At 50.8% G+C, this 23,325-nt stretch overlaps 1 protein-coding gene and 1 long non-coding RNA gene across 8 annotated transcripts in view; one reads left to right on the top strand and one right to left on the bottom strand.

Moving 5' to 3' along the window:
* Positions 1 to 23,325, bottom strand: part of DCAKD (dephospho-CoA kinase domain containing) — a 26,792-nt gene extending 3,467 nt beyond the window's left edge. For 2 of the 7 annotated variants that reach the window (XR_014140452.1, XM_081804839.1), the window contains exons 1-4: positions 23,114 to 23,324; positions 4,964 to 5,191; positions 4,386 to 4,589; positions 877 to 964 (exon numbers count right to left, since the gene is read on the bottom strand). Coding sequence is in view for 6 of the 7 variants with exons in the window: in XM_081804839.1 (XP_081660965.1) it covers positions 877 to 964; positions 4,386 to 4,589; positions 4,964 to 5,075 (404 nt within the window). In the remaining variant the exon portion in view is untranslated. Of the gene's footprint in view, positions 1 to 876; positions 965 to 4,385; positions 4,590 to 4,963; positions 5,192 to 13,847; positions 13,937 to 16,611; positions 16,729 to 23,113 lie in introns of those variants that run through there. The other 5 variants (XM_081804841.1, XM_031022527.2, XM_081804840.1 and 2 more) reach the window with 5 other exon arrangements.
* On the top strand, positions 7,871 to 9,571 carry LOC145717322 (uncharacterized). Its single transcript, XR_014140455.1, has 2 exons — positions 7,871 to 8,223; positions 8,943 to 9,571. It is a non-coding gene; the product is annotated as an uncharacterized LOC145717322 (long non-coding RNA).

Raw genomic sequence — 23,325 nt, 5'->3', positions numbered from 1 at the left:
GCGGGGGCGGGCAGGGTGAAGCTTAGGGCATGAGCACTCCAGGCCCCACCTCCGGTGGTGCTGGGAACCTCCCACGTACCAGTCTCTGGAGAGCCACCCTGTGCCCAAAATACCCACAGAGCCAAGTGCCCACCTCTGTGTCTGTCTGCTGTACTTGTGGGTGGCATCCAGGAGGTTTCTGGGAGGCAGAGACACCCTGCAGCCTCATCTACTCTCTCACCCCACTGGGACTGTGACTCATTCTCTCTGACAGTTTGATCTGCCTGTTTGCCAAACCTGGATTCTGGTTTGTGGTGTGTCCTGAGGGATTCTGAGAACAAAGCTCCCTCCTTAGCTGGACTCTGACAGTTCCCTCCTGGCAACTGTCTATTCACAGGCGCTGCAGGGGGCGGGAGGGGGGACCCTGGACACCCCCTCAAGTAACTCCCCCCTCGAGTTTCTCTTCTGTAATTCAGAAGGATCAGCTCCTGCCCTAAACACCTCATGCTGAAAGGCAAATTGAGTGAAGTAATAAATGTGGGAGCTGTCTGGAAAGGTGAGAAGTGCTAAAGGAGGGAAAAGGGCTCCCGTGATTAACAACATGGTAGCTCAGGGCATCTGGGCTGAAGTGCCCCCAATAGCCAGCAGGGGGAGCCCCTCCCAAGCAACTAGAGATGCCTGGGGGCCTTCGCTTCCCACGACTACTTGGGGGCATATCTGGGTCAGGCACAGAAGTCATTCCTATAGGTTTTGGACACAGCCACCCAAACCCCCAGGGCCTCCTGGTCACCCCGTGGGGTAAGGGCAAAGCGATGTGGGCCATTTCTCAGGTACCTGCTTTACTCCAGGGGCCCACCTTTCCAGCCTTGGTCAGGCCTGGCCATGACACACACTCACCAGTACACCACCACTGTGTGCTTCATGTACTTGAGCAGCTTCTTGGTCTCAAACAGCAGGGGGATGTCCAGAATCACATAGCGGTATCCTGCGAAGAAGACGGGAAGCCCACGGTTCAATTCTGCAAGCAAACACTAAGCACTGTGTGCCAGGCTAGGGGACAGAGTTGGAGCCACTGGCCCCTACCATCGGGAGCTCCCTAGCAAAGGGATATCCTGCGAGGACAGGCAACACCTCAACGCTAGCCAGCTCCAGTGCCCCTCAGAACAGAATGCTGCAGAGAGTCCTCTCTGCCCAAGATGATCAGGGAAGACCTTGCAGGAGGGATGGCATTTGTACTGGCCCTGAAATGCAGGTAGGGCTTCTGATACTTGAACATGAGTGTTTGGAGGTGGGGGTTCCAGGAATGGGGGACAGCAAAGCATCAGGAGCAGCGAGGTTCTACTGCTCTGGCTGTGGAGGCCTCATACAATGGGAGGCAAAGCGGGTGAGGTGAGCAGGGCAGGCACCAACGGTTGAGTTCACCTTGATCTTGAACCTAAAGGGTTGTTATTTATGAGCAAGGAAATGACACAGAGTTGGAGGAGACTGGGAAGTTTCCAGGAGGAACTGGGCCCTTTCTGCCCTCCTTCACCTATCTTGGCTCCAAAAAACCCTAAAAAACAAAAACAAGAGTGTGGCTCCCTGCTGAAGAAGAGTCCTGCATGGCCGTCTCTACCAACTCGTCACGAGAGACTCAGACGGGGGGCAGTGGCAGTAGCCCCAGAAGGAAAGAGGTGGCTTCTCTGCATTGGAGGCAGGCCTCCAGCCAAGGACCGCAGGGACTGGTCTGGAGGTGGTGGGTGGTTATGACTAAGAAAATACAAGTCACTCCAGTGCGGTAAAAGGCGCTGGCTGGCCCTTCCAATACAAGCCAAGGCCAGCCAAGGGCAGAACCCTCACCCACGGTGACGGGGCATGTCCCGGGGCTGCCCACCCCCAAACACCGCGGGCTCCACACTCCTAGTTCTCTTTGGGCCAGGATCCCTTGTGTAGGTGTAAAAAGCTGGCAGGGGTCCCAGAGCCGTGAGGGAAAGGGATGGGCACTGCCTCCACCCAGAGATATGTGCCCGGCTTGGATGGCATCCCACCGCAAACACTTCCCACCACAGAGCCAGACACATGCACAGGGGACAGGGCAGACGACCCAAGCCACTGAGGTTCCTGTTCCCCAGGATCTGCTGCTCGGGAAGCCCCAGAAAAACCTTCAGTTGAACGAGGGCGTTAGGAGACTGGGCTGTGATGACATGCCTGGGTTCACGGCCCCCCACTTTCCCACCATGTGTCTTTGGGCCCCTGAAAAACCTCATCTGTGAGCGAAGGCTACCTCCCTGCCAGGAAGACGGTAAGGATCAAGTGAGCCAAGGCTCGAAAACCACTCCCAGCGCCTCACCCAGACACTCCCAAGTGCTCCATAAATGAGGGTTATTATTACTACCGTTCCCTGGAAGAAGGGTGGCCCCGCAGTTCCAGGTCCCCCGCTCCCCTCCCAGCTCAGAACAGAAGCCAAGACCAGACCCTCTCTGGGCCTCTTATCTCCCTTTCCTGCTCTGCCCCCACCCGTCCCTGTCCCCTCACCGTCCTTTCTCCTCGGCCCCTCTCGGGAGCTCGTGGCCAGCTCTTTGGTTCACTGGCAAAGGGCTATTCAGCTGTCACATCCCTCCTGCTTGATAAGCTCTGCAAACTATCCGGACTCTATTAAGACATCCGTCTGCCTACACAGAGACCTCCCCAACAGCTGGTGATCTTATCTGACGTTTGATTATACCAACTTTGACAGTTGTATTTGTTATACTCATCAGGGAAAAACTGGGACTGTGGAAGCCACAGCTGTCGTCCCCGTTTTTCACCTTATCGAGCTGGAAAGAGCTTTCTGGCTTTTATTTAAGTGGTGGTGGTTGGGGAGAGGGGAGGCTGGGTGGATGACACAGCAGGAGAACTCCGGAGCGGGTGACATTGTCCGCTGCTTAATTTCAGAAGGCGAGAGCCGCCACTGCCTCAAAGCCCTGCAGACGTACTTGCAACTGGCCAGGGAGTGAACGCGAAAGGGCAGGACTGAAAGACAGAAGGCTTCGCTCCTGGGTGGGGGGCCGGGAGGGGTCCTCACACAGACACGAGAGGCAGGACAAAGGCAGAAAGAGTCCAGAGACTCTTCTTGAGGGAGGAGAGAGGGAGGAAGGTCTGCAGCAAGGTCCTGAGATGCAGAACAAGCTGGTCCAGCAGGGAGGATGCCTGGAGCCCCCTCTCACCCCCGGCCAGAGCAGGGGAAAGGGGTGAGGGGAGAGGTCAACACCGTGGATGGCTGTCAAGTCCTCTCTTTCCTTCTGAAGGGAGGTGCAGGGCAGAGGAAGATGGGGTGGGGAGAGGCTCCCCACTCCACTTGAGACCTTGATGCATGAGAGGATAAAATAAGGCCAGGATCACGGTGCAAAAGCCACGAGAAAACCTAGAAGGCTCCCCAATACCCTCCAGGAACAAAGTCTCAGCATTGTGACTGAGGATGGGGAGACAAGCAGCCAGGCTTTCCATTCGGACGCCCGGGCTGGCGGCCACATATGCCAGAGGCTGGCAGGCAGATCTGCAGGGGCCCCAGGCCAGCCTCCCGCCTGATCTGAAGCCACTGCCCTCTGCTTCTCCACTCTGGTGACTGACCCCCTCCTGCACCTGCTCAGGTCACCCCGGCCCAAAAGCGTCCTAAGAACAGGGCTGGCACCGGGGCTATAGCTTGGGAAAGGTTGCCAACCTCCAGAAGGTTCTTGCCAACTAAGCACAGACCCCGGCTTTTCCCTGTCCCTCCTTTTAGTTCCGGCACACGCCAGGCTAACTCTCTCCACTGAGCCCTTGCCCCAAAGGACTATCCTCCGAGTAAGGACTCCTCTCCCTGCCCCTGCCCCGCACCTGCCCTGGCCATTCTGGGTCCTCCCCAGTGCCCAGTCTGTAAGCTTACTTTCCAGGCAGCCCGACCAGCACCAAATCTGACTCTGACCACGGTTTATACCATGTGGTAATCCACAGTCACTGATGCGGACCCAGTCCCCCGAACAGCTTCTCGAGGTTGGCATTATTAGCCTCACTACGCAGAGGGGCTGGCTCACTTGACAAAGTCACACAGCTAGAAGCTATGAGGCCAGGGCTGAAACCCAGGTCTCCAGACTCCATTATTTGTCAGCTGTTACTACTCCCAACCCTGCTAGAAAAATCAACTTACTTCCTGGGGATCGTGGCTCAAAAGCCTCAAGTGTCTCTTCTCACTCAATTGTCAACCTCTTTAAATGCTGAGGGACATGTGCACCTTTCCTCTGGGGCTGCCATGAGGCTCTGCGTGGGGGGTGCAAAGGAACAGTGTGAACTCCACAGCTGGACCAGCCAGCTCCCCTTCTCCCTGGCCAACCTTTCTGCAGAGGGGGAGGGCCCCGGCCCTGGAAGAAGAGGGCTCTGCCTCACCCCTGTCCCAGGCCCTGGGGTCTTACCTCGGAGGAAATACTTGAAGGTCTCCTTCATCATTTCCTTGCGGATCTCAGGGTGGGTGATGGTGTTGAGCAGATGCCGCCGGTCAGGCTGGTTAAAGATCAGGTCCCCCAGGACCTTGCGATTGATGTCACCGTTCTCCAGCAAGACCTCGGTGCCAAAGACCTCCACGATGCGCCGGTGGGCGGGGTATCCAGGCTGGACGACTGTGGCATGAGGACGGGCCTGGGTCACTCTCTAGAGCCTCCAAGCCAGGTGGAGGCCCCCAAATGACTAAAGGCAAAATGATGGCGGAACCCACGGGTGCCTCTTTCACTTGGAGCAAAAACCAAATGACAGGAGGGAAGGCAGTTGAAGAAAAGAGCAGAGCGCTTGGAACCCCTCGAGTGGGTCACAGGGTGAAGTGAAGGACAGGGATGAGAAAGGGGGGGCAGGGAGCAAGAAATCAGACCAGGGTAGACAGGAAAGCCTTCCCCTCCTCCAAGGCCTTGAAAGGACTTAGAAAAAGGTGAGACACGATGGCAGAAAGGGGTACAGGGGAGCTGCCGTCCAGTCCCACCACCTGCCCCTCCCAACTCACCATGGCGGGCAATGACGTCAACATCAATCACCGCACAGCCCAGCTGCTGGAACACCTGGATCACCGAGCTCTTGCCCGAGGCAATGCCCCCTGTGAGGCCCACCAGGAACATCTTCCCAGGAGAGAGGAGGCCAGTAAGAATGCTGAACCAGGAGCCGGGGAATCACCGGAGTAGGGCACGCGTGGCTGGCTGGGATGGCCTGCCCCAGGAATTCCAGAAGGACCTGCCTGGGATGACAGCAGGCCTGATGAGTGTTGGGCCTGAAGACCCAGGATCGGGGGCGGGGGGCGGGGGGCGGGGGGAGGCGAAGGAATGGAAGGGAGATGCAGCCTGTGCAGGCAGAGAGGAGTTCTGAGCTTGGGGAACTCTGGATCCATCCTAAGATAGAAAACTCTTTCCGGACGGGTCTCCAGTAGTCTTTAGAAAACTTTCATAAACAAGGCAAACCAACACAGTATAAATTTAGCAATCAAACTGCTGAGTAAGCAGAACAAGGTCAGGTGCTGTTAAGCAGAGCGCTTTCTGGAAGAACAGTACCCCACTGCAGGCAAATTTCGCATCGGAAGGGGACACCTGGTGTGGTGAATCCAAGGCACTTTTCAGATGCCCACAGAGCCCCCCTCTGGCCTTCACTTTATAGTCTGGGGACACTGAGGCTCCCGGGGAAGAATGTCTTGCCTGCCCACCGCCCCTAGCACCAGCACTGTCTGGGTGGCTCGTCTAGACTGGGAAGAATCCTCCCTCCTCAACCAGAAGAGGCCCAGATGGGGAGCCCAGAGGAAGCGGCGGCTCGGGGGCCAGGAGGCCTGAGGTTTAGAGGAGTGTGGATCTTGCCCGGGAGGAATGTGAGGGAAGGAGGACAGGCCGCGGGAAGGAACGCTGAGCCGGCGCAGGGGTGTGCGGCTCAGACTGAGGAGCAGGGGCCTCTGCAGACCCCGTTTCTCCATGCACGATGCTGTGTGACCCTGGACAAGTCGCCTGTCCCTCGGGACCTCAGTGTTCTCATCCATAAAATGGGGCTGACGGAACCTATCTCCTAAGGCTGTTTGCAGACCGAATGAGAAAATGCATCGGAAGCCCTCAGGATACTGCCTTTTCCACGGGGAGTGTCCAGGAGAGGAAGTGAGGACGGAGATGTGGGATGGAAGGCGGGCGCCGAAGTCACACTGCCAGGCCCGGAGACTAAAACAGACGTTTGTGAAGTAGGGTCCCCATTCTTACAGCCTTCGACTATCTCACAAAAGACTTGTTTAAAGTCATGTTGCATTTTCTGGAGTAAACAGGGTTACCGTGTCTCGGACTTTGCTCCCAGGCTGGAAGAAATTACACTGAAGGCCAGTTCTCTCCCATCCCTCCCTCAGCATCAAATCACTTCTCTAGGACCTTGAAATCTGTCATGGGACTTTTTTTTTTTTTTTTGTAAAATGGCAGATTTACTGTCCTAATTACACTTTGCTTGAGCTTATACTGAAATGAGTTTGCCTCCCCTGAGGACACACCGAGTGACAGGGGGAGGCAGCTGCTCGGATGTGGGTGGTGGGGGTGACCAACCCAGAAGTTTAAATCTGCCCAGGCTCGTTCTCCCAGGGCAGCCAGGGGAGGAGAGAGGAGAATACCCACCAGAGTCGTCACCCAAATGGAAAGACCTAACTCAATTATTAAACCATTTGCAAAGCATTTCTCCTCAACCTCTGTGAGCCTGGAGTCGCCCCCAGGTGGTCTCCCTCCAGTTGACACAGAGAGCACTTAAGGATAAGGTTCAGTTGTCAAAAAATTTTTTTTGTTCACTCAGCTGAAGCTTTGAAATGGAAAATCCAGCAACAGCATTGTAATCCCAGCTCTGTCCCGTTGTCCCCTGAGCCGTGAGCTTGCCTCTCCTCTGCAGAAGACCAATCGGGAAGAATGGGAGTGGAACTGAGAAGAGGCGGTGGTGGACGGAAGGGGCAACGGCCAATTCTCCCCGGGGCCCTGGCCCCTCACTGTTGAAAATAAGCCACCATCACCTGGGCACCCAACTTTGCCAGACTTGGCTGAAGGGGCCCAGCAGAGCATGTGACCTCAACTCCTGCCCGTTCACAGGACCAGGACCCCTCCCGGGACACACTACATCGGAATTTCTAGTAATGGCGCAGCTCTGCTGAGTCACAGGCTTGGAATCGACTTTAACTCTTCATTGACAGTGAGGAGATTAAGGACCAGAGAGGAAGGGACTTACCCACGGCCACAGATATTAGTGGAGCCTGACATGAATTCAGGGCTCCCACCTCTGAGTCTAGACTCCTGCCTTAACATACTCAGGAAATGAAAAATTAATTTATCCTTAGACTAAGAGATAATAAGGACGGTGAATATGGCTATAGGCAAATCAATTCAGAGCCAAAGAAAAATGATCTCTAGACGATCATATTGTTGTTTGCCCTCTGCAGAACAGGGGGTGAGGTCTTATGGACAGCAACCAGAGCACAGATGTCAATTCCAGGCTCAGCTCTGTCCCAGACTCTTGGGGTAACTTAATGAATGTCTACCCTTCTCTGTGCTTCGGTCGACCATCTGTGGAAACAGACCAACAGCTGCTTGGCCTCTGTCAGGGAAGCCGAGGGGATGGAGAAGCACATGCCCTGGGAGGCCGTGGGGGGCCCCTGGCTGAAAGGGGCTGGACAAATAACAGCTGTTCCCGTCCAACAAGCCGTCTATAACTCATTCCTCCGCTGACTGAGGACTGAGCTCCTCCGTGCCTTGCAGCGCCGCATCGGGGACCTCTCGGGTAACCAAAGGAAAACGTAGGTCCTGCCCTCAGGAAAACTGGACGGAGAGACAGTAACACATGAAAGCAGCCAAGAAGAACACAGCAGCCACAGGCGAGCCAGAGTAATCACGCGGGACTCACCCCGGGCCAGGGTGCGTGCGTGCGTGCGCGTGCGCGTACCCACTCCCAGGCCTGCTCACGGCCCTGCCCAGGGAGGCAGCTGCAGCGAGCAAGAGCCCACGTCCGCTCTAGGCTTAGCAAGGAGGCAAAGAAGGCTGAGGTTCCAGCTGCCCCTAAGACTCATCTAGACCTGTGTGGCAGCTCCTTCCCAGGGAGACCCATGGCGAAGTGAGCACCTCGGGTAACCTATGCTCCCGACCCCGCTCCTGCGCTGGCTCGGAAGTCCTTCTCGTTTCCCCTCATCCCACCGCCATTTACATGCAGGCAGTGGGAACCTCACAGCAACTCCTAAAACTGGCCCTGAGCTGAATCCCCTACGAAACGTCAGAAAAGGTACAGAAACCCGGGCTCCACCCTACTGTCCCAGCCAGCGCGGCACCAAAACCGCTGCTAAAATGGAAGGTTAGGGGCGCCTGGGTGGCTCAGTCCATTGAGCGTCTGCCTTCGGCTCAGGTCATGATCCCAGACTCCTGGGATCGAGTCCCGCATCGGGCTCCTTGCTCAGCGGGGAGCCTGGTTCTCCCTCTGCTTCTGCTGCTCCCCCTGCTTGTACTTGCTCTCTCTCTGTCAAATAAAGAAATAAAATCTTTAAAAAAATAAAAATAAAATGGAAGGTTGTAGACTGTAAGTCAAGAAGCCTGGGTCCCAGTCTCTCTGCATTCTGCCATAAAACTGTGTGACAGTGGGAGCCTTCTCACCAGCCTGGCTCAGGGTGGTAAGTGCTCCATAAGTGACAAAAAGCTGATGCCCCTGGGCGCCTGGGTGGCTCAGTTGGTTGGGCGACTGCCTTCGCCTCAGGTCATGATCCTGGGGTCCCTGGATCGAGTCCCGCATCGGGCTCCCTGCTCGGGAGGGAGTCTGCTTCTGCCTCTGACCCTTCTCCCTCTCATGCTCTCTCTCATTCTCTCTCTCTCAAATAAATAAATAAATAAAATCTTTAAAAAAAAAAAAAAAAGCTGATGCCCCAAATGCCTGCCCCTGTCTGACCCTCAGTCTCCACACCTGTGAGCGAGGGGCTGATGCTAATGGGGCTTTCTTCCTCCCTTTTGTAGTGTGGCACTTCACAGAGCTGTCCGGAGATGTTTGCCTGGGAGACCAATGAATGACGAGACTGCTGGTGGCCTGGGAATCCTCCTCCTCAATACCAAAAGCTGTTCCCAGAGCCAGCTTGGCTGGAGGAGGAAGGAGACACCGAGTCCCATGGTAACAGAGAAAAGCAAATGCCCAGCACAAGAGAAATGGAAGCTGGATTCTGGGAAATGATCCCAGGCCTGTCTGCATCAGCCAAGGTGGGCCTCCAATCCCAGGGGAGCCACATCCAAATCCTTTCTTCTCCCTCACTCTGTCAGGGGAAAGACAGCAGGGTGTAAAGAAAAGGGTTGGGACCTGAGTCGCAGAGGTGGAGTCTGTAGTCCATGAGGTGAGGAGCGAATTCCACTGTGCTCTGTAAATGGGGGGGGGGTCCCTCTCTTTGAGCTTCCCCAAACTGCCTTTCATTTTTTACCTCTTGGGCACCAACAGCCCAGAGAAGATGAAGAAAAAACATTCAAGGAAGAATGGTCTTGGGGCGCCTGGCTGGATTTGTCAGTGGAGCATGCAATTCTTGGTCTCGGGGTTGTGAGTTTGAGCCCCATGTTGGGTGTAGAGATTACTTAAAAATAAAATCTTAAAAAGAAAAGTCTCTCTTGGAATCTTTTCTGGCAATGTTTCTTAGGGAAAAATGAGAGTAGTCTGCTTCATGGGTCTCCAGACACAAAACCCTGCTGCCCATTGCTGGCTGTCCTAGTTCTGACTCCACCAGGCCCACCCTACAAACCTAAGTCCCATCCCCTGCACCCAGACCTGTCCAGTGGCCTCTTGACTCCACCCTCCAGCCCCTGCCTGGCTTCTCCCAAAATGGCCAGGGTCAGGGCTTCAAGTGGACTTCTGATCGTGTCACTCCCCTGCTTAAAACCCTCACTGCCTCCTTCCCTCTCCTCCTATCCTCCTAGCCTCTCACAGAAGCCTCTGGGCCCCATGTAACCTACCCACCTTTGACCCCTCTGCTCCCCCACCCCCCAGTCAAGGAACCTGGTCCAACCTTGCACACTTGCTTTCTGTCCCTGAATATTCAGGCTCTTTCCCACCTCAGAGCCTCCATGTACTACGCTGCTCCCCCTGCCACCACGCTCACTTCCTAGCTAACTCCCCTAGGTTTATTCTGCATTCATTCCTTCAGCCAATCAGGCACCAGGCCCTGCTCAAAACAAGAGTGCCTGCCCCCTCCAAGCAAAGCCTACACTCTACTGTGGGAGGTAGGGGGGTGGGGCAAGGGTGGAAACAATAAACTCACAATATGTACGGTGATGTTAGGTGGGGAGCATATCAAGAGCAATGGGGGTCAATGTCTTTAAGATTTTATTTCTTAGAGCATGCGCACGGGTGGGGGGAAGGGGCAGTGGGAGAGGCAGAGAATCTCAAGCAGACTCCACACTGAGCACAGAGCCCAACGCAGGGCTCCATCTCATGACCCGGAGATCATGACCTGAACTGAAACCAAGAGTCAGACGCTTAACCGATTGAGCCACCCAGGCGCCCCGGGGGTCATCATCTTAAATCAGGACCAGGGAGGTCTAAGTGAGGGCTGGAAAGCAGCAAGAAGGCACATCACAGCTCACTCAGAGCAGCCTTGTCCATCCCCCAACTCAAATCAGGTCCCTGACCTCTCTCTGCGCCATTCTTTTCCTTCCCTGTACCCATCGTGTTTGTGTGACTGTTTTCACTGTGTTAAATAAAATAAGCCCCACGAGGCCACGAGCTGTGTCATTTGCAACCCTTTGTCTGTGGCATCTAGCTTAGTGCCCAATGTCTATCCATCATGTACCAGATGAGTGATACTGGTCACGTTACTTAACCTTTTGTTGACTTGGTTTCTTCATCTGTGAAGCTAATGGCACGTACTCTTGAGTCGCTGTGAAAAGTAGAAGAGTTCATACATAGAAAGTGTTTCATTCTAAGTGCCTAGCACACATTTATGCCAAGCACTCACCAATGCTCCCTCTTAGTTATGAGAAGGTGTTTGAAAGCTCTTTATAGAATGAACAACTGAATGAGTCCATGACTAGGGAAGGGGAGAGAAAATACTTGGGGTCACATTCTCCTGTCAGTGGCAAGGGGGAGGCTGGAACCAACCTCCCAGCCTGCTCTCTTTTCCATGAGAACATGCTGCCTGAGGATAGTATATCCCTCCTGGGGGAAAAAAAAGGAAACAAACAAAACACCCCATGGGTTAAGTAGAATAAGAAACTGATACTTGAATGGACACTCTTTCTTTCCTCCCTTGGGAGAGCTCAGGACTTAACTTGGAAGCAAGTTCTGTTGCTTTGCATCTCCCAATCAACAGCCCCAACCTGCCTGTGCTGGGGGGGGCCAGGACCTGGCTCCCTCATTAGCTTGCAGCTTCCCTTCCTCTTCCTCCTGCAGCCTCCCAGGATTTCACACTGGGCATGCATGACCTGCCAGACGCTTCTCCTTCCAACTGCTTTCCAAAGAGGATGTATCCATTTTGCTCCAATGATCAATATAATCATTCATGAAAACGAGTCATTCCCTGCCTTGGGACCCAATTATTTTCTCATGTAACCAGTGGTTGCAAAAATATATTGTTTTCCAGTTAACTAGTAAGTGCTATTTTTATCTATGGTTTCCCCACTCCTAATCTTTCATTATTGGGGAGAGGCTTCCGTTTAAACCTCAGTCCAAGTTCTCATCTGCTAGGCCTATTAAGTCAGTACCTCCTTTAAGCTGCCAATTACCTGGAGGGAGCCCCAAGAGAAGGTGCTGGTGGTAAGTCCCTGTCTCCCTTCTCCCCTGCCAATACCAAGGGAAGGGGAGAGAACAGGTCACTCTTCTTGAGCACTCTCCAAGCATAACCCATCAGCGCAGGGAGCTTTTATGGGCGGCCAGGGAGGCTGTTTGCACTGGAATACTATACTGGTGCTTAGGCAGAGGAAGGATCACAGGGAATGCCAACTCTCAGGGGCTTCAGAGTCACAGGGACCTCAGATGGGATCTCAGCTCTGTCCCTTAACTAGCTCTGTGGCCTTGGGCAACTTCAGCATTGTGGGCTTAGTTCCTTGCGTATAAAATGTGATTAATAATGACGACTCCTGGGTTTTGTCAGGATTGAAGGAGGTGACACGTCATGGCCACCTCCTCTTCCCCAACTCAGTGTGTGACATGTCACAGTCATTGCAGTCTACTCCACTTCCCCAAAGGGCATCCTCCACCCTCTCAATTGCTCAGGCCAAAATCTGGTGTCCTCTCGGCTCCTGGCTCACAATCTTCACCCTACCCACTAGCGCCCCCTGCTGGCTGTGCTCCCTGCTACCTTCACAACCCAGGGAGACACCGCTAGGTCCTTCTACCACCATCTTGCTCCTGGATTACTGCAGTCGCCTGTGAGCGATTTTCTTGTTGCCTTTTGCTCCCCAACCGTCTGCTCATGATATACCAGCTAGTATGAGCCCTTAAAAATGCAAGTCCAATCATTTCACCCCTTTGCTCAAAATCCTCCGACGGTTCCTCTCTCATGTAGAGCACGAGCCAAGTCCTTACAGGGTCCTACAGGGGCTTCACGATGGACGCAGGCATCTCTGTTCCCAGCATCTCCTATCACCTCCCCCTTGATCTCAGCCCTCCAGACACACGGTCGCCTTGCTGCTCCTTGACTATGTCGAGCATACTCCCACCTTGGGTCTGTGGATATACTGTTCTTCCACATGGAAAGCTCTCCCCCCAGAGGGCTGCATGGCTTACACCCTCCTCTGCCTGACCATCACCCTTTTGGAGACTGTCCTGAATATATAAAACAGCACCCTCATTTCACTCTCTAGTCTCCTCACTGTTCCCCTTGTCTTCATAGCACTTACTAACTTATCACTACCAACGTATTACATATCCACATGTTCATCTACTGTAATCTGCCTCTCCCCAGAATCTGGGCACTACTGTATCCAAGGTGCTGAAAACAGGGCCTGACAAGTAGAAGGCCCTCAAAAACATCTATTGAATGAATACATAAAGCATGCAGACAAATGTCCAGCTCATAGGTAAGGAGGAACTTAACACTGACTATTTTATTTTTTATTATTTTTAAAGATTTTATTTGAGAGAGAGAGAGAGAGAACATGCAAATGAGCTGGGGGAGGGAAAAGCAGACTCCCCTCTGAGCACAGAGCCTGATGCAGGGCTTAACAGCAGGAAGCTCAACACAGGGCTCGATGCCAGGACCCTGAGATCATGACCTGAGCTGAAGTCAGACACTTAACCGACTAGAACCAACCAAGGGCCCCTCAAAATTAACTCTTAAAATAACAGCCTATCTGTTTCAGAAAACCTACTGTAGAACAACAAAACCTTTTCCACATCACTTCCTATCCCTACATTTCTGGGCTGACAATATCTTGGACTCACAGATGAGGAAACGGAGACAGAGAGTGCCTAGGAAGGCGAGGTTTCCAACAGGCAGGATATAAGAGGAGCCGCCCCACCTGGGTGGCTCAGTCGGTTAAGTGGCCAGCTGACTCTTGGTTTCAGCTGGGGCCATGGTCTCAGGGTCGTGGGATGGAGCCCTGTGTGTGTGTGTGTGGGAGGGGGGTGCTCGCAGCTCAGTGCTGAGTCTACAGAGTCTGCTTGAGGCTCTTTCCCTCTTCCCTTCCCCTCCCCACTGCACCCCCACTTGCACTTGCACGCTCTCTAAAATAAATAAATAAAATCTTTAAAAAAAAAAAAAAAAAGAGTGTGGGCACCTGGGTGGCTCAGTCGGTTAAGTGTCTGCCTTCGGCTCGGGTCGTGATCCCAGGGTCCTGGGATCGAGTCCTGCATCGGGCTTCCTGCTCCATCTCTGCTTTTCTCTCCCTCTCTCTCTCATGAATAAATAAATAAAATCTAAAAAAAAAAAAAGAGTAGCCGCTCACCATTTGAACACTATGTGCCAGCAACATCCCTCATTCCGTTTGATCAGCACAACCACACAGTGAAGTCAGTTCTTTGGTTTATGCCCATTCTAAAGGTGAGGAAATGAAAGCTAAAAGAAGTTAGATATTTGTGCATGGTAGTTCCAGGACACCTGGGGCATACTTGAAGATATTCCAAGGGGCACAAAGGCACAGTGTAGTAGGAGTACATTTCCCACTCAATGCCCACTGCCTCTACCAATGGGAACAGACCAACTTTGGAACATGCCTGCATCCTCTCCTTTCCCAGGTCTCCGTTTACCCTGCCCCATCTCCCAGGTTTCAAAGAAAGGCACAACTACCCACCCATGCCAAAATCTTACTAAGGTGCACTGTCCCTAGTGCAAAATTCCCCTGGCACCACCAAGGGGCACTTGGAAACATCAGTATTCATGCCGAGGATGTGCCTGCCTACAGTGACTGCGTAACAAATGCTCCTGCTGAGTCAGGTGGTTTCCAAATCTTTGCCTTCAATAAAGTTCAAGGAGGACCTAAAAGAACTGTCTGCTGGCAGGTCATTATTAATTGATTTCAATGACAGATCACTGTGATTTTTTTTTTGGCCATAACTCGGAGGGTGTTCAAAGAACTGAGTAATATTACCACAACAAAATGTCTTCAAGTCCTACGTATTTATTTACATGAACCAACTTTTTCAGTGCTTATGGCCACAAATAAAAGTTCTGCTCATTCTAGCAAATATACATGATACACACATGAACTTTAAAAAGTTCCACTTAGCGTATTAAGAGAAGCATTTCAAATAAAACTTATGTTTGACAATTGATCAAAACACCTGGTTTTTTTTTTGCAATTATAAAAACTCAATCCAAGAAAAATTGTTTAATATTATGACCCCAAGACAATTTTCAAAAATGTTTTAGTTTTAATTTTTTTGTTATTTGTTGCAGAGACGTAGGACGACAAACGAAAGGCTTTCAAGCATAAAATATATCATACTAGAAAAAGATTCTGGGGAGGAAATTAGGTAGAAATATAAGTTGGAGGAAAAATAGCAATGTAAAATTTCAAAGGTTAAACTGGTTTGTATATTTTTTTCAAAGGATAAGGGAAATCAAATCACTATGGTATTGAGATTCCATTGCAGATTTACATGCCTGATATAACAGTTTCATTTTTAAAGTGTCTAATATTTACAATTAACCAGAAATCATCTCCTTTGAAAATGTCAAGAGAAAATTTTTAGCTATCTAAAAACGTGCCAGTGGGTAGTTTTCAAAACAAACCAAAGTTCACTGCTTGCCTGCCTTCAGTTACCAGCCCTAATCTTTTCTCCTAAGGCAAGGCACCAAGAAAGGATCTGAACCCTTCAACCATATTACTCAGGAGGACAGATTCAGACCTTGCACAAGACAGAAGAGGATCCGGTGGGAATTTATGGCCCTGAGAAAAGAAAACCACCCCAACCCGCCTGCCTACTTTCTATTCATCAGTCAGAGCTCCAGCATTGCCCAAGACCTAGGTCGGCACCCCGCCAAATCCATCTGATTTATTCTGGTAAAATCAGCCATCACCCTCCCCCCAACTCCACCCCCCCCAAAACCTTTATTCAAAGGCTTCCGTTTCCTCATCTTTAAAATTAGGACTTAATGTCAAGGTTCATTCGGGTGATAATTTTCCCATAACTAAGGGAGAAATAAAACTTCATAAGCAAACTCAACGACAAAGGTACCAATGTCTCCATTTGGGAAATTGGGGAAAGAAAAGTAGGGGGCCAGGCCGCCCTCTTTACTAGTGGATGAGTGGGAATCTCATGCTGCCACCCAGGCCTGGTGGGGGGCGGGGGGGGTCTTCCCTAAAACTTTATAACCAGTCCAGCCTCCTGGGGAAAAGGAAAGTGGAGGCAAAGCCTCCTCTGAGATGATCACTCAGCAAAACAGCAGTACCCAGAGAAGCAGTTTTAATCCACCCTATGAAATAGGTATCATTCCCGTTTTCCAGATGAGCAAACTGGGAGTCGGAAACGTATGCAAGTTCACAAAACTGGAAAGAGCAGACGCCGGATTCAAAAATAAAATAGATCAGGGGCGCCTGGTGGCTCAGTCGTTAAGCGTCTGCCTCCGGCTCAGGTCATTGTCCCAGGGTCCTGGGATGGAGCCCCACATTGGGCTCCCTGCTCTGCAGAAGCCTGCTTCTCCCTCTCCCACTCCCCCTGCTTGTGTTCCCTCTCTCGCTGTGTCTCTGTCAAATAAATAAAATCTTAAAAAAAAAATTATCTCTCCCTTTAAAAAAAAAAGCAAAAACAAAAATAAAATAGATCTGACCACAAAGTTCTGAAGCATTTTGACTTTGGACTGAACCTGGGTTTGAAACCACATTCTGCCACAATTCTAGCTGTAAACCTTTCTCCGTTTCCACCGCTGTAAAACAGGGAAAATAACACCTTGCTTAGTAGGGTTGCTGTCAAGGCAATGAGCCACGGATGCCAAAGCATTTGACCCAGGGGCTGCTACACAGTATGTGCTCAACAAATTGGAGCCGAGGTTTGAAAAAACAAGGCGCGCACTGCCCACCCCACGGCGCAGCACAACCGGTGCGCCTCGGGCGGGGCTCGAAGCGCCCAGAGCCAGGCCCGGCGCCGGGACGCGGGGCCTCGGGGGTAAACCCAGCCCTCTGGGACAGAGCAGCCCCGAGGCGCGCCCCCCCCAACCAAGCCCCCGCCGGGTCCGGCTATTTCCGCCCGCCCGCGCGGCGCGCTACGTACCCGAGGCCTCTGACCCGGCCTGGGCCGTCGCCGCTCGCCCAATCTCAGCGGCGCTTACTGGCTCCCGGCGGGCAGGCGGGGCCTCGCGAGCGCGCGCACGCGGACCGGACGTCCGGCCGGCGAAAGGGTGGGCGGGGAAGGCGCGCAGTCCCAGCGCGCTGGGCATGGTGGGCAGCGCGGGGTTGTTGCCTCTTCGGAGCCAGAACCCTCCCACGCCGAGGGAAAAAAAAAAAAGACCCGGAAAGTCCTAGCTCCAAGCTCAGGCCTTGGCCATCTCTAGCTGTGCAGCCCCTGGCAATGGCTACGGCACGTAACTGCGCGCCTTCAACCCGCCAGGTCCTAAGAGCACTCTAGTGTGGCACTCATTGAGTTTTCACAGGTGGATACTGCCACCGTCCCCATTTCACACAAGGGGAAACTGATTTTCAGAGGTTAATCCGTTTGCTGTCTTACAGTGTCAGTTGGCTGTAGAGCTCAGTCTGTCCGTGCAAGCCCAGCAAGTCACTTAGCCTCTCACCCTGTCTCCGTCATTAAAGTGGGGATACTCACTACTATGCTGTTTGTTGAAAGCATTAGAAATACATAAAAATACCTAATGGTGTCTCACATATAGTAGGTGGTCCTTAATTACCCTGCTTCCTTTCCCTAAACTGGACCTCTGCTTTCTGCTTCCTTTAAAGTAGGAATCTTGTCTATGTTCACCACAAATATCCCCAGTGCCCAGCACAGTAGGGGTCTGAAACATTGAAGAATGAAGTAATTCAATATCTTTCTCTGACCACTCCAGTCCCTGAAACCTTTCCTCTTAATGTCAATAGCACCGGCTGCTATCACCCAATAAATAGGCTTGCATCTTGATCAAAGGGCACATTTGGTCCAAACACCAATCCAGTGTTTGAATCTCCTCTACATCACCTCCGGGGTCTAATCTTGGCCATGCCCAATGTCAGGGAACTGTTTTTCAAGAGAGCTTCATGCTGTCCAAATTTGAAGTCTAGTCCTAAAAGTAAGAAAGTTTTTCCTTAGGTAATACAGTATCTCCCCTAGTTCTAATCTGTGGGATCATGCAGAACAATTCCAATTCCTATTCCATAAGGCCAGATCTAATGGCCCGGTTTCCTTCTTGCATCAAACAATTTACAGATAACCTAGCTTTGTGGTTCTCAACCTTTTTCCTACTCCTGACACATCAGAGGGATACTCCCATCAGTAACCCTGGCTGCCATGGCAATGACAGGGAGAGGAATATACCTTCCCCTCTCTCAAATAATCAAGCTCTTCTTGGGGCATATTGTTAGGAAACCCCTGCAGATGATTCTGCTTTTCCCAGACACTGCCTTACGGTATTGTGAGCATTGGTGTACAGGCAGGGGCCTTGTCTTTTAAGTAGGTGTCCTTGTGGTCCAGTGGGCCAACAGCATCTGCGACTCCGCTCTGCATCTCTGCTGGGATGATCCCAGAGGAAAGGCTGAAGGATGCTGCAGGGCCTTTGACCCAGGTACATCCTTGGAACTGAAGCTCTACCTTGGCAGTTTGGAGGTGATGCCATCAAGGATTTTTTCGGCTCAAACACATACCCTCTTTTACTCAGGATAGCAATAATAAACTGGCTCTGGCTGCTTACACGGTCTCATTTCATCCTGACAATGACCCGCATCTCAGTCACCTCTGTGTCCTTGGCATTAAGCACGATACATGGAATATGGTGCTGCTTCAAGTTGTTTGATGAACAACACTCTAAGTCCGAGAGAGATGACTCCTTTGACTCCTGGGTCTTTGACTCTTGGTTCTTAAAATTAAATTTACTTTCTGTATGTTTATTTTAGATAAATATTAATATGCAATTAAATTTATACCATACCTTACAAATACCATTAATATTTATCCTTTATTAAACAGCTTCAAAAAAAAAAAAAAAACAACCTCCCATAGGTTGTCACCAGCTGGAAGATAAAGTCCAAACTTCTTAGCCTGAAACTTAAGGCCTTCTGTGACCTGGCCCCGATCACCCCTCTAGACACGTGTCTCACCATATGTCTCACCATATGTTCTCCCTTGGGAAAGGCCAAGAAGGAAAGTGATTTAGTTACTGCACCAGACTTTGTGTTAAAACACCAGGTTCAAGTCTGAATTCATACTAAGTAGCAGTGAAACTTCGGACTAATCATTGAACTTCTTGTGTTCTCATTGTAATAAGGGGAGTAACATCTGCCCTGCTCATTACACAGCATCAGAGACAGTTGATGGTGGGGATCAAAGAAACAGTGTGCTAGCACATTTTGTGAGCAATAAACGCTATGGGTCACCAACAAACACAATGGGTCACCATACTGCGTGTTCCTGCCTCTGCCCTTTCCCTGTAACCCTTCTTTCTCACTATGCATTCATTCACACATTAAATAATCCAACAAGTGTTAATTGAGGGCCCACTCTGTGCTGGTCCAAAGGATACAGAGGTGAGGAAAATCCAACGTATTCTCTGCCTTCACAGAATACAGGGTCTTGTGGGAGAAAATGGTTGCAAACTGTATAACCACACAAACAAAAAAAAGTAAAACTGTGGCTGTGATTCCAGCTCGGGGGGGGGGTCCACACGGCCCCCAGAAATTATAATGGAGGATCTGGCACTTAAGTTGCCTCCAAGGCGAAGTTCAAAGTCTGCTTTCTCCAGGAAGCCCTTTCTAACAATGCTGCCCCAAAGATCTGCACCCCCTGCCCCACGCTGAACTGCAGTTAACCTCTCTCTCTAGCTCATTTAATCATACCCAGTCAGGCCGTGTTATTTTTTCAAATTGCACCTGGTTTTTGCCAACTTCACTGTAAGTGCCTTCTAGCAGGGAATAGCCGGCACACTCTTAAATTCCACAGATTTAAGCCACAGAAGGCTGGACCCACTGCGTTCCAGGCCCATGTGTCAGGCGCTGTCATAGGAAGGAAGGGTACCCTTCCTGAAAGTGAGCTCCAGGGGAGACAGGAAGCTGCCAAAGACCATCTCCCTGTCCCTTATTCACAATTGAGCACACTAGCCCTGTTCTTCAGAGGAGAAAATCTCTCTTCTTTAGGACAGCCAGGCTGCTGCCTAGTATGATCTTTCATCAACAAAAATGTCATCATCTCTTTCCCCAGCTAAAAACCTTTCCAGCAGCTTCCAAGAGTCTTCAGGATAAAGCCCAACCCCCTCAGCATGGCCTCCACATCCCTTCCTGGTCAACTCCTGCCTGCCTCTCTCGTCTCAACCTCCAAAAGGCTCATATAATTCTCGCTGCAGGACCTCAACAGCACCCCACTCTCAGGCAGCTGGACTCCCCCACCCCCTACCCCATTTGTCTGGTTCCCCTTTGAAAACTCAGCTCAGCAATCTTTTTGTCCAGAACCTCTTTCCCCAGGTTAAGGGGGCTTCCAGGGTCCTGCTACATCTGGTGTTCCCACTCTCTCACACACTGTACCATAATGGTCAGTCTGTGTAGCTGCCAACGTGTAGAGTAAAACCAGCATGGGGACAACTGTATTGTTCTATCCCTCGTTCTCTAGTTCCTGCCATAGAGCCTGGCATGTGGTGAGTGCTCCAAGGTGTTGAATAAATGAACCACAACTTGGCTTATGCTTTCCTAGGCCCATTAGAAGAAATGGATCTCTGACATGCTGGGAGTACAGCAAGGGCCTTGATCTGTGATGGACATCGTGAGAAAGTTTTTCTTTGATTATCACAGGGAATGCTGACTTCCTGGGAAGGGAAATAATAATTTATTAGGCACTGACTGTCTCAGACACTTTACTAAGTGTTTTGCCTTCATTGTCTCATTTTTTAAGTGAGGACACTAAGGCTCAGAGAGGTTAAGTGACTTGCCTAAGGTCACTCATCAGGCAGAGGTAGAACCAGAATTTAGAACCCAGGGAGTTAGACTCTGAAGCGTGTTCTCTTAATCACTATATTCTACTGTCTCCAGTAACAGCTGTGAAGGGATAACAGCGGTATCCACAGTAGAAGTAAACTCCAGAATCTGCAGTTTCACAGGCACATTCCTCAGCCACCCTTTGGGTTCTGCTGTACCTCACTGCCTTTGTAGAATGCTTCAGCCAGAATGGTAAGGATAGAAAGAGCCAGCAGAACTAGATGGGAGAATCCTGCTATTTTAATGTGATGAGGCACTCAGAAAGCTGGGAATGTTTACCTTGGAAAAAAGAATTTTAGGGAACCAGATATTAATTGAAGAATATGTAACAATTATATAGAGGGACACAGGATTATATGCTTCCACGTAACTCCATAAGGCAGAACTTGGCCAACTTTCGACCAATAAGAACTGTCTGAAGGTGGAAGGCTCTCCGTTACGGGGCAGGGGGGTGGGGAGGAACAAATATGAGAACTCTTGGAATCCCAAGAAACTATCACAGACCCAATTTAGGAAACTCTACACTGTACTGCTTTTGGTGATCATTCTGTCCTAATGTGACAATAAACTCGAAAGTAAACTTACATTCCAAAATCACATGTGGCAATATTCAGTTTTCAGTGGTCATTCTTAAAAAGTATCACATATACCCAATTTCTTTTTAAAACCATAACATTTAAATTTTATTACAGAGAAATAACGGATTCTACAAAATCTAAGTGAGCATTCTAACTTGAAAGAGCCTAAGGGGTGGGTGGGGCGGGAATAAGTGCCTTTCAGGTGCCTTTGAACTCTGAAATTCTCAGAGGGGCTGGATTCCAGAACTTTGGACTGGTACTTGCATTCTGAGCTTGGACATGACAGTCACATTGCCTGTCTACATCCCAGAAAGGCTCTCCACTGAGCAAAAACTGCTCAGTTTGCAGTAAAATACAAGGCAGTGTCTTTCTAAGCTTTGAATTGCAAGAATGGCAGGTTCCACCTACAATCACTCTGCCCTGGTCATGCTTCATTAGCTTTTGTTCAACCTCTGCATGTCTGTGAGAAAAGAAAATACAGGGTTGGGAATTAGAATATCAGATGTGGGGGCGCCTGGGTGGCTCAGTTGGTTAAGCGACTGCCTTCGGCTCAGGTCATGATCCTGGAGTCCCGGGATCGAGTCCCGCGTCGGGCTCCCTGCTTGGCGGGGAGTCTGCTTCTCCCTCTGACCTTCCTCCCTCTCATGCTCTCTGTCTCTCATTCTCTCTCTCAAATGAATAAATAAAAAATCTTAAAAAAAAAAAAAAAAGAATATCAGATGTGGGTTCTGGTTCTGCTACTAGGTATCATTGTGATTTTTTTTTTTTTTTTTGGCAAGCTCAATTTTCTTCAAGTCCCCTTCCCTACCTACTTTACAAGGTCACATGAGCTACAACAAGTGCAACATTTAGAAATTAAATCCACCTAACACATGTAAGGCTTTATTACGATTATCTCTGACATCTTCTGGCCCGCAGCTGCAAAGAAGACATCATATTGACAGCACTCTTGGTCCTGGAGAGATGAGTGTGGGTGACAGCGCTCAGTCTGAGTGGGTGTCCTTCCCTTCTAAAATCAGATATAAATGATTGGGGATTATCTGCTGTTTCGGATCATATTTACTTCTAAGCCTGCCACTGAGAAAAATTAATTGACAATATTTAGCTCTTTTTTGTTTTGTTTCCCTGAGTCAGATGCGAAGTGTTTCTTCCCACTTTCTCCCTCTTTCCACGTTGAGGGTTTCCCAATGGCAAAGATTATTCCTTTTTTCTGCCATGGAGCTCTCTGAGGATAAGAACATGGGTTGAACATGTTCTTAGAACATGTTCAAGAACATGTACAACCCACAGTCCAACCTGAATGGGAAATCTCTAGAAATGGGAACCATGTCTTCAGGCGCTGGCCTCAAGCCTCAGGTGCAATTACTCAAACACAGGGGTGAGACCCAAGGGATTGAAGCATTCAGTCAATGCTAAAACTAGGTTAAGATGTCACCATTACTTTCTAATAACTGATTTCCTTGGGTGGATGAAGTAGACAATGGGACTTCTGCAGTGATAAAGAACTCAGAGGGACGAAGGGCCGACAGATCCAAATTTGTATGCTGATTTTGCCACTTACTTGCTCTGTCACTGCCCGATTTACCACCCAATCTGGGCCACGTTTCTTCGTCTGTGCCAAAGGGGAATAATAAAACAACGCATCTTCTCGGCTTGTTGAGAGGATTAAATGAGATATACGAAAAGCCTTACCCCAGACTCTGGCATATAAGTGCTCATTAAAAAGTGGATGTGGAGAATCCTAGGGACACTGTATGAGTTTCGTGGAGACCTGCAGCTGGAGACCAAGAAGCGGCAAAGCCGGACCGAGCAGTCAGGTCTCCCGGCTAAGGATCAGTGCTCCGCACACCACAACCCACCGCCTCTCAAGAGGCCTCGAACTCCTGACGACCAAGTGCCGCCTAGAGTCCCCAGGGAGGAAAGGCGGCCAGGAGCCAACCTGGCTTCTTACAGCAAAGGCTCTCCAAGAAGGCCTGACGTATTCGGGGTCCCGGTGGGTAGCACCCGCAGGCCTCAGGCCTCATTACTTACCCGGATATGGTAACGGTCCTTAACGGCAGCCAATAACGGCTCACCTGTGGCCGAGGCACTGACAAGGGCAGGCTGAGGTCAAACCTTGGCTTTTGGCGCTTCATCCCGAAACCCTAAGCAAGCATCGAACTACAATTCCCAGCATGCCACGCGGCCGCCCGGTCGCGGAGCGTCGGCCCCGCCAACCCTGGGGCCCTTCTTTTCTCAAAACG

Source organism: Leptonychotes weddellii, chromosome 15 (assembly GCF_054177405.1).
Source record: "Leptonychotes weddellii isolate Sample4059 chromosome 15, ASM5417740v2, whole genome shotgun sequence".
Lineage (NCBI taxonomy): Eukaryota > Metazoa > Chordata > Mammalia > Carnivora > Phocidae > Leptonychotes > Leptonychotes weddellii.
Note: the sequence above shows the minus strand (reverse complement) of the source record. Positions and strands in the feature narration are given on the sequence as shown.